General features: G+C 36.7%; 1 protein-coding gene across 1 annotated transcript in view; it reads left to right on the top strand.

Annotated features, from left to right (window-relative positions):
* Nucleotides 1–580: 580 nt before the first annotated feature.
* Nucleotides 581–10,898, top strand: part of LOC137046851 (collagen alpha-1(XXIII) chain) — a 117,367-nt gene continuing 107,049 nt past the window's right edge. Inside the window, exons 1-2 of the mRNA XM_067424284.1 lie at nt 581–1,171; nt 3,405–3,474. Of these exons, the coding sequence (XP_067280385.1) occupies nt 887–1,171; nt 3,405–3,474 (355 nt within the window). The 5' untranslated portion in view covers nt 581–886. The remainder of the gene's footprint in view (nt 1,172–3,404; nt 3,475–10,898) is intronic.

The following is a 10,898-nucleotide window of genomic DNA, read 5'->3' as shown; positions in this document are numbered from 1 at the left end:
TTACAGGTTACTTGCGGAAGAACATTGGTTTAGTTTGGGTTAATTAAGTTGAGCTTGCGTGACATTACAAACAAATAAATAAATAACAGGAAAATTTAAGGAGAGACGGATAGCCTATCCGAAAAATCTTTGGATATCGGCCTACGTAAAATAGCCAATGGTATGGCTACACATTTTCGCTATGTTGGAGGAGGATAATTTAACTTGTATTTAGAGCTTCTCTTCTTTGACTAAAGGTTTTTGATTTAGTCTACTCGCTCATTAATGAAAACAAAATGCGCACGAATAAATCATTTATAATAATTAAATGTTCCATACAAAAAAAAAAAAAGAACGGTCTATTAAAATTCCACGGTGACTAAACCGTGAAGCTTTTGTTTATTTGTGTTTTTGTTTGTTCGTTCTTCTACTTCATATTACATCATTATATGCATATTAACCTCACTTGTGGTTACGAAGACGTTTGAAAAATCGATTGAAATCTATGCTTGCATAGTAAAATAATACATGCTCTTAAGACCCCCGTCAACCTTTTGTTTTGACTTTTGACCTTTGGGTCGGGGAGGGGAGAAGACACGCACACACAATTCGCACACACTGTCGGGTACATTGTTTTGTTTACGGTAGTTCCGCAGCGAGAAAGGGGCTGACTGTAGACACTTCAGAGGGAAACAATTTAACCTGCGCTCGAGACGCAGAGAGGCGCGCGACCATCGTGCAGCAGACTTTCAGTAGGACACGCGCTCTTCTAGTGTGCATCACATCGCAGCGTCTCCGCCAGCCGCAGTTACGCTAAAGCCACAAACTCCACTTTACTAAAATAAAGATCTTCTCGTGTTTCAAAAAGGATTCAAGAACCAGGATAACAGTTTGCCAGATAACCACAATGCCAAAAATGGTTTCAAACGGAGATTTAAAAGATGTGTCAAAGGCATCAAACAGCAGTGGACATCACACATCACAGATATTTCAGTGCTTAACGACCCTCGTGTGTTTTATGTTGTCGGCGTCTTCGGTGGCAGTTTGTCTGTTTACGAACTTTAAAACTTCTCATCTTGAGCGTAAAATTGAGCTTCTGGAAATGGAGAGACTGTCTGTGATTCAACCTGTGCACGCGACACTGGATGCGCACGCGACCCTTTGGGATGCCATTGAGAAACTTGTGCAAGAGGTGAGGCGACTCTTTTTTCTTTTTCTTTTTTACATTTCTTGTCTAAATTGGATCAGAATTCGGCAATTTATCTGGCTTTCAATTTAGGTTTTATATTGTGTTGTGTATTTAGAATAAATCCTCATGTGGCCCATGATGTTTGTCCTCTGAAGTGGACATTGCATTTTAGTGAATATCTCATACAACATACATGTCAAAGTTTTACTTCTGGATGTCCTGTAAAGAGCACATTCAGGGCTTTTCAGAGATACCAAATTAAGAAGTTTTACCATGATTCTCTTTAAAAATGACTGACATTAATGTACTGATCAAATGTAACACTTATGGGAAATTTTAATATTTTGTCATTTAAATCTGACACTATTTTATTGATTGTCATAAATCAACATCTCAGGAAAATTTTATGGGGTTTCAAATTAAATTACGAGACACCAATTTCATACTTGTTCACTGTAGAAGACACCAAGACTTTATCAGTCATTTTTGGGACACAAGTGAATAGGGAAAGGGATATATATATATATATATATATATATATATATATATATATATATATATATATATATATATATATATATATATATATATATATAAATATTCCTATGAAATATTAGATATTATAATGAAAATCTTGGCAATTACTGCTCCTATTGTTAGACTTATTTTTTTTCCCATTACATGTTGCCCCAAGAACACATTATTATGCTAGTTAAATACAATTGTATATCATGGGGAAACCCACTTATGACCATTTTACACGTATTGAATAAAGCAAAAGGATATATCAAATTGTTCTGATATATCTTTCATAACATAGTTGAGTCATCTTCATACAAAGTTTGGTATATAAATCTTGAAACCTAAAAACTGCTTGGTGATTTAAAAAAAATTCCAATGTTCCTATTCATGTCGTTAAAAAAAAAAAAAACATGATTGCTGGTGTCCTATACTGAGGACATAGCATAACATATGAATAAAATATATTTTTGCAAATATGTTATTTTTTCGTATGCTCTAACAATGAAATGACACAAAATACTAAATTCACAAAACTTTTTTGTACGTTATTTAAAATGTATTATGTGATTAAAGTGCTTTTGAAGATAAATTAATTAGAGAGTAGTTTTATAGTAGTACTATAAATATTATGAAGGACTTTTTCTTATTGAATATTCTCTCTTTTGAATTACACGTTGCATTGTTCCATTAGCTATTGAATAAAATCTGTACAATTAAAGGGTTAGTTCTCTTTATAATAAAAATTAGCCCATGATTTACTCCCCCTTAAGTCATCCTAGGTGTATATGTCATTCTTCTTTCAGAGTTGTATTAATAAATATCCTGCCTCTTCCGAGCTTTATAATGGCTGTGATGGGGTCCATTGAGTTTGAAGCCCAAAAAAGTGCATCCATCCATCTATAATAAACGTGCTCGGCACGGCTCCGGAGGGTAAAATAAAGGCCTTCTGAAGCAAATCAAGAAGTTTGTGTAAGTAAAATATATCCATATTTTAAAAAGTTTTTAAACTAAAATATCTAGCTTCAGCCAGACCGCTTTCCATATTCAACTTACAAACGTAAATCGCATGTAGCACAAGTGTTTTGAACTGTGAGCGGTGTTACACTTTCCGCATAAGTTAAATACAGAAGGCGGTCTGTCGGAAGCTAGATATTTTACTTTATAAAGTTTTAAATATGAATACTTTTCTTACACAAACCCAATTGATTTGCTTCAGAAGGCCTTAATTATCCGTCTGAAAGAACGAAATGAAATGTTCATACACCTAGGATGGCGTGAGGGTGAGCAACCCGATCACACATAAATGCGTATAAATAGTACGAGTGTGCAATGTCATGGAATGTATACGCCAAAACTCATTTTGGCGTGCATATGATACGCTGTTTTTCGCGTGCATATGATACGCACTTTATGCCATAAAATGCGTATCATATGCACGCAAAAAACAGCGTGCCATAGACACGCCAAAATGAGTTTTGGCGTATACATTCCACGACATTGCACACTCGTACTATTTATACGCATTTTTGTGAGAATACCCTGGGGTGAGGCATGGGCTAATTTTCATTTGAAAGTAAACTAATCCTTTAACAGGATATGTCCTAGCGGAAAATTATCAGTAGCATATAGGCCTACTTTTTTCTACAGATTGTTTTTCCCCCATACAGTGTTATTTTAAATAACTTACGTATTTGATATGCATCTGTTTTCTCAGAGACTCAAAGAAGGAGTGTCGAAAATTCGCACAGCTCGAGAAGCAGCGCAAGAGTGCTCGTGTCCTCCAGGTTTGTTCTTCTGCATGTGTCTGACATGCTTTTAGTTTTGTTTATCTTTCTTTCTCTAAAACCACTGAGCAGTCTTTGCTCTATTTTTACCTCAAAATCTGAACTATGTCTTAAATTGGGTCAGTAAATGATGCAGCAGGTGACTTGCTACCATGTTGGTAAGAATGTTCACCTCAATAAGGACTTTTTAAGATCTGCTTTCGTTTTATGTATATTTTTATATTTGGTGGGTATTTTGAAAGGAGTGTTTCAGCCGAGCTCTTGGAATGATGGAATCACTGTTGCAATCTTGATCTGTTCAAATTTCAAACTTAAATTGAATCGCTGCTTTAAAGTAAAACGGTGCCAAAGTTAAATGCACGTAAGTACTGATGAAGAAAATCAAGTTCAAACTTTGAAAACTCTAAATAAATGAGACGGGCTAACAGAGATTCTTGTGATAGGTTAAATGGATGGACACAGAGATGTTGTAATGATGAAAACAATTTTTTACAGCGTGGATAAGTGACAGTGTTCTGACATGTCAGCGTGACCACAGGCAGAACCACAGCTTATATACTTCATGCTGAATTAAATAACTCACATGTGGAAGTTGTAAAGATGAAAATGGCGCTCCTCTGTCCACAGAGGCCGGTGGATGCCACAGATTTATTGTGTAAGCTCAGCTACGAGACATTAAAATTCATTGCTGGCTATCGGTGCAAAGTAGGGGATGGACAGAGGATATTTAACCTTGCATGAATTTGTTGCTCCGTTCTCATGTTTTAGTCCTTGGAAATTTGACTGTTGGCTGAAAGAAAATGACAGTTTTACTCCAGCACTGTTAAAGAGACATACCCTCCCAGGGCATAGTGGAATTATGCATGGGGAAATTTACTAGCCTATGAAGATTTCATGGTAGGGGTGCCTACCAAAAGAGGGCCTCCCATATACCCTCTGATGTTGTTGCTAAAATGTGGGTATAATTTAAATTGTAGCCCTGTCCCATAGGACACTGCAGTTTCAATTAAGATCAACTCAACTTTAAAGCTCTTTTATCTATCTTTTTTTCTCTGTATTCTTTTCCAAGGACTGGTTTCCTATCTATTCATATAACCTTATCATGCACACTGTTCTCTTTCCATGCTCAAAACTTTGCCATGAGCAAAGAGCATATTAGAAATTCAGTTTGTAGAATTTTGTTTCTTATATCATCATCCTGAGGTCTTTTAGCTATAAATGAAATCCAGTCTTTTTTATCCCTGATCGAAATATCAAAGAGCACAAAAGCCTTAAGAATAGAAGGAAGAACAGGAAATCCATCAAAAGCCATCTTGTAAGATCGGTGAACAATGATAACTTAAAAAGGGACATTGTCTCATATCCTCAACAGTCTGTAAGACATTTGTTTGGGCAAAGTATTGTTTTAAAAGTACTGCGTTATAATATTAGGTTACTCCCTAAAAAGTAACCTATTGAATAACTTTTGTGTTACTTTTTCTCACCTGGGCTGGGCTTGCTTGTTTGTTTTTTTTGTAATACATTTTTTTTGGCAAATGTAAAGGCAAATCTGTATGTGGACAATTTATGCCCTTAAAGGGGTACTTCAGCTGTAGAAAATTGAATCTGTATTTAAACTGGGTCATTAATGTAGTAGAAATGTGAAATTATTTTTGAATTTGGAGCCTTCTAGACTGAGAAAAGACAGAAAATGTATTTTTGTCTCATGGGGATGAAAGACTACAATTCCCAGAATGCTTCACTGCCTAGTGAGGCCACTCCCAAAGCTACCGCTATTGGATTGTTACTGTGACTGAGTTGGAGAACAGAAATTTCAATTAAATACTGAATGTGTCTATTTAATATAATGATCAAATCGCCGCGTGAGTCTCACAGCATAACGCTACAGTTAAAAATGAGCTGATGAGCTCTCGTCTTAGGCGCCGATACCATGGGTGCTCCGGGGCTCGAGCACCCACGGAAAATACAGAGCACTCACGTGTGCCAGATTGCCAGTAGGCTACATTCATTTAAAGATCCTGTTCTTCACGATCCCATCTCTCAAACTTTAGTTAGTGTGAAATGTTGCTGTTAGAGCATAAATAATACCTGTAAAATTATAAAGCCCAAAGTTCAATGCCAAGCAAGATATTTTATTTAACAGAAGTTCCCTTTCAAAGCCTACAGCGAACGGCCGGTTTGGACTACAGCCCTGCACTTCCTTGCAGGAATGACGTCACTAGAACAGTTTGCTGACTAACAGTTTGCCCACAAGAATACGCAAAAAAGGGGGAGTGGTCTTGGCGGGACCTTTTCGGGCAAAGTGCGCTAAGCTGCTGTCCAATCACAACACGGGAAGCGCTGGCCCAATCAGACCGTGTTACGTGTTTCTGAAGGAGGGACTTCATAGAACAAGGAAATCATCAGGCCGTTTTTTAGGACAGAGGAAACAGCGCTGTACAGTAAATTGTGTGAAAAATACTGTGTTTTTTACACGCGAAACATGAACTCATGTTATATTGCACACTGTAAACATAATCAAAGCTTCGAAAACACGCGAAGAACGGGACCTTTAAAATTAAACATTGAAGTTGATGCTATATGTCGCTGTCATTTGAATATACTCCAGGGTTTCTACTGATACAAAGCCATATGCTAATTGCTGAAGTAACCCTTTATGTAGATATATGAGAACAATTTAACATATTGTTTTCAACTCATTCGAGGGCACCTTTAAGCACAAATATAATGTTTAACTAAAGTCATTTTTGCTTATTCGTATGATTGAAGTCGGCATAAAATACATTAGTTAATAAAGTGAGATTAAATACATAAAGTCTGTAATATTTAACATATTTAATTATTAGGTTTGCATAATATTCTTTATTCTATAGAGTTTGGATTTCAGAGTTTTTTTTCATATTAAGGAATACTGATTATAGAATATCAAGAATATCAAAATATTAAAAATATCTGTTTTTTGCAAGTAAGATGAGCAAGTGCTCATATAGAACTACAATAACCATCATTTTTACAAAGTGCATACAACACGTCAGCACTTACTCCCGATTTCACTTAACATGAGGACAGGAGAGCTGTCTGTCAATACAAAACAAAAAGTAATGTGTTACTTATTTGAAAAAGTATGTGATCTGTTACTTGTAATGTGTTACCCTCAGCACTGGACTTATTGGCAGACATTTTGAGATAAATGTGATTTTTTTTAAGGTAAATTTGATTATTGCATATCGTTTTATCTTTGGAGGAACCATCTCTCCATGATAAGTTTTGTAACCCCTCTGGTTCTACTCAACCCACTCCGATCAGGATTCAAACCGGCGCCCTAACAAGAACGCTGAAAACCGCAGCCTCTAGCATTCTGTGATGTTCTTTTAAGTGGTGTTTGTTTAGGCAACCATCACTATCACACTAGTGACAAACCCAAGAGATGTTCTATTACTTTTCTAAGCAATCAAATGTATGATTTACACCTGGAGAATGATGTAATTAGACAAACAAATCCATATACGTACACTGAAGGGACCAGAATATCAAAGTGGGCACTTTTTAACATGGGCCAGTAAGCAATGCCGCCCTATAGACCGCTTATCAATCAACATGCCATTACTCACTCAGATCACTTAAGCAACTCCATAGCAACGTTCTGAAACCATCCAGAACAACGGGTACAAACACCACTCAATTTTTCCTTAGTGTAAATGTAAAATATCTGTTAAATGTACACGTCTAGTTTGTCCTTTACAGTGACATGTTTTTAATTGGCATTATGTGTAATGATTTTAATATAAAAATACTGATATCTAATGGTTTGATTTGATTATGTGCATCTTATAACCAAAACAGTGAACAGTAAAAAAATAAATAATAATAATTGCTCCTGGGAGCTTTTATTGGCTCACAAACTACAGTTGATGGCATTTGTTTAACATGTTATTAAGGATGTCTATAATTTACAGGCCTGCTAGTATAACAGACATTTAAGCATGTTATTTACTGTGACGTAATATTATTTTCTTTAGTTGAATGCTATTTGTTGTTATTCATGATTGGGGATCAAACATGCATTGACTTCACTTTGGATAATGTGATTGAAGTGCCCAGGAAGTAAGACTTGTTTCTTATAGGTTTTTCCAGTGAATAGACCTTTTGTCTTTCTCACTTATGTTGCACTTCCTGTCTCCAATTAAAGACTCAGGTGCTTTTGGAGATTCTAACTGTTTTCTTGAGCTGAATAGTAAACCTGAGTCATCCCTCTGTGCAATGTGCTGTTCTTTCCTTTGCCTTTAATGGGCTTCCTTTCATGGCAAACATCAGAAAAAAACACTTGAACTATAGACACAAAAGGCCTTAATACCTGTGGACCATAATGAGCTCAACAAAGCAATTAATTGACTCAGGCCATGTCAAAGACGAATCCACTCAGGCTTTGGCTTCCTCTGAACCTAAAATGACGACACACTGATTACTCAGAGCTCGAGATGAATAAGATATTGAAACATCTAGCCGCTCAGACACTTCCCGGTGACATTTGAGTTTATTCTAGCTACCAGTAATCCACAAACTATAAGAGAATAAAATCAGTATGGTTTTTAGCAATGTGTAAACATTTTAACAATGAATGATAATGTCTTCTAGATTTAACATTTGGGATAGTTTTCTTTACTATATCCACTAGAGGTTGGAATCTATTGGTATGCAACAATTTGATTAAAATCATAGTTTTTAGAATTTTTAAAAATTAAAATAATTAAAATTTGTAGTTTACTGTTTTGTCTTACTATTCATATTTGACTGTAGTAGACAGTTTAATTAGGCTTGAATAATGAAATGTATACCAGTTCATTATGTAAGTTTTTTATACACCTATGTTCTCAACTGTTTAGGTTCGTGTAGAACATGACATAGACTGTGTTGTGTTTATGTGAATATTCACACAAGTACATACTTTGTACATATTGACATAATCGTGCATGTATTTCACCATTCAAGCGCAATAAGCTGTGCCTGGCAAGCCATACTCACATCAAGATGTTTGGTCTGGAAACTCACCATTGACAGGGCTCCATTCGAGGGGCGGGATAAACGGTCGTTTCAAACTCCCTCTGCACACAACTGGATAGCGCTACAACCAACCAGAGCAACGAAGGTGAAGATAGATAGATTAAACATTCGCTGTATCCGGTCGGCAAAAAAACTCCGAACACATCTTCCCTTCTTAAGAATGACTTCAGTTCCGTTCTTTGTTCTTTTCTCAGAGAAAAGCTTAACTCCAAGTCTTCCAGAGTCGCAGTCAAAGCTGATTCGAACCGCCGTTTGCCAGCTTCTGTGTTTACTAGTAGCATGCAAGTGCAACTCGGCTGTCATTATGTTAAGCCGACTCTATACACAATATGATTGGCCTGACCAGAGTTTGGCTTTTACAGCTCAGAAGTGTATTGAGAGTTGCTAGACGACACTCATAGCAGATTAGATTTGCTGCTGCTAGGGTGCATCTAGATTTCTAGGCTAGTGAAAGACAATTGAATTTTGGATGCATTGTTCGCATGCTTCTGAGAGGCATCTGTGCTCGAGATTGTGTCCGTTAGCGCGAGCACATCATTGATTCCTTTTTTGTGGTTTATTGAAATGAATAACACTCAACTCATCAATAACTTTAGGTAGTACAGCGAAATTTAGAATATCGATTTTTGACATTTGGCAAAAGATTTCCTGTAAACTTTTCTGACCTTGATGTATTTATTTTTCCTTTTTGTCCTATTGTCTTAAAGACAAAAAATCTACATTTTAAAGTGCCGTACTCTACATATTGTGGTGCAGCCACATCACCAGAATGCAGATGTTTGCATTCATGGTCTCTATAGATATCACATTCATAGCTGAGTCCAATATTACATCTGCGTTTGTTTCACAAGTAAGCCTGCAGCTATACTGCCCAGTGCTCTGAAAACCGCTGTTTTTGTTGCTACAGACAAACACATTATTTTAAAGCCAAAATCCAAGCATGACTGTGAAAAGCTACAGTAGGAAAGATCTGAATGTTTTACATAAATCTGTGACCGTATACCCCAAAACTCAGGGCAATGTAGATCCTATCCCGTCAGGGACCCGGACACCTAGTCTCCTCTCCCAGGTTGGGAGGTTGTTCTGGAAACAGGGCGACGTGCTTGGATAAACGTGCCTCTTAAGAATGTAATCCGCCCTTGTTTTATTGGCCTACCCATTGAGACGGCTGTAAGCTTTAATGCTTCCTCCAAAAGCTGTCTAGGGCTGTAAGAGTTTCGCTGTGGGTGAGATGGAGGGGTACAGATTATCTGTTGGCCTCTGTGTTGGTTTTGAACTATTTCATGTCTGATCTACGTTAAGCTTTCCCCTCTGTGCATAAGTGTAGTCATATGCTATACCTTCACGTCGATTTAAGCAGGCATGAAGCGAGGTAACGTGAAAATCGAGCCCTTTCTGTGCACCCTGGGCGCTTATGTGTTCCTTCACACCGTGTTAGAAGGTGACTTTGCTTAGAAAAGGAGGAGATGCACTGGAAAATCACTAACTATTTCTCTCCAGAAACGACTGGCCAACTTCAGCAATTGAATCTCCAGCATTGCTTTGTCATTAAGACTACTCCAAAATAATGATTCAGATACTCTGCTATTTTAAAAGGACAGTTCACTCCAAAATGAAAATTCATTTGCTCACACTCATTTGGTTCCAAAAACCTATATTATGAACGTATACTTTAAGAGAATTTCTTTAAAATCCAGTGTCAATAGTAAAAATTGTTTGGTTACCGCATTCTTTAAAATATATTATGTAAGTCATACATAAATTATGAAATAATTGTAATTTTGGGGTGCTCTTCTTAAAGTGCAGCCTACAAGCACATATGTGGCACAAACTTTTCTTATTACTTTTAATTTACATGAATCTATGGCTGCTTGGGTTTGTGAAATAGGTAGTCAGAATGCATCTCCATTAGGATCTAGCCTCAAATAAATACAAAATAAAGGCAATAGCGGTATGGGTTCTGTACTCTCGGCTTATTAAAAGCATCTGTCTGTAGTTTGTGGGAGGGCATTTTGCCATACTCTCAACATCACTGTAAAAACTCCCTCCCTGTTTGGCTGCAATATTTCCCAATTTCATTTGAATGAAATCTGAGGCCATGTACCCACTAAACATAGAGAGGAGATATGGAAGCAATTATGGAATGTTAGGTCTGATTATAAGAAAAATAGGTCATTTGTTGATCATATGGAAGACTCTCGCTTTTTAACACTCCCTCTCATCTCACACCTCACAAGATTTTATACATTTGGAGAACCATTTATACCTCCTTGCTCAATCCCAGTTGATTTTAAAGATCTCCAATTATGGTAAAATAAAACCAGGGTGCTTTTGTAACTATTTGATAACCGCCATGAAAGCAC

The sequence above is a fragment of the Pseudorasbora parva genome, chromosome 18 (genome assembly GCF_024679245.1).
Source record: "Pseudorasbora parva isolate DD20220531a chromosome 18, ASM2467924v1, whole genome shotgun sequence".
In the NCBI taxonomy this organism is placed as follows: domain Eukaryota; kingdom Metazoa; phylum Chordata; class Actinopteri; order Cypriniformes; family Gobionidae; genus Pseudorasbora; species Pseudorasbora parva.
Note: the sequence above shows the minus strand (reverse complement) of the source record. Positions and strands in the feature narration are given on the sequence as shown.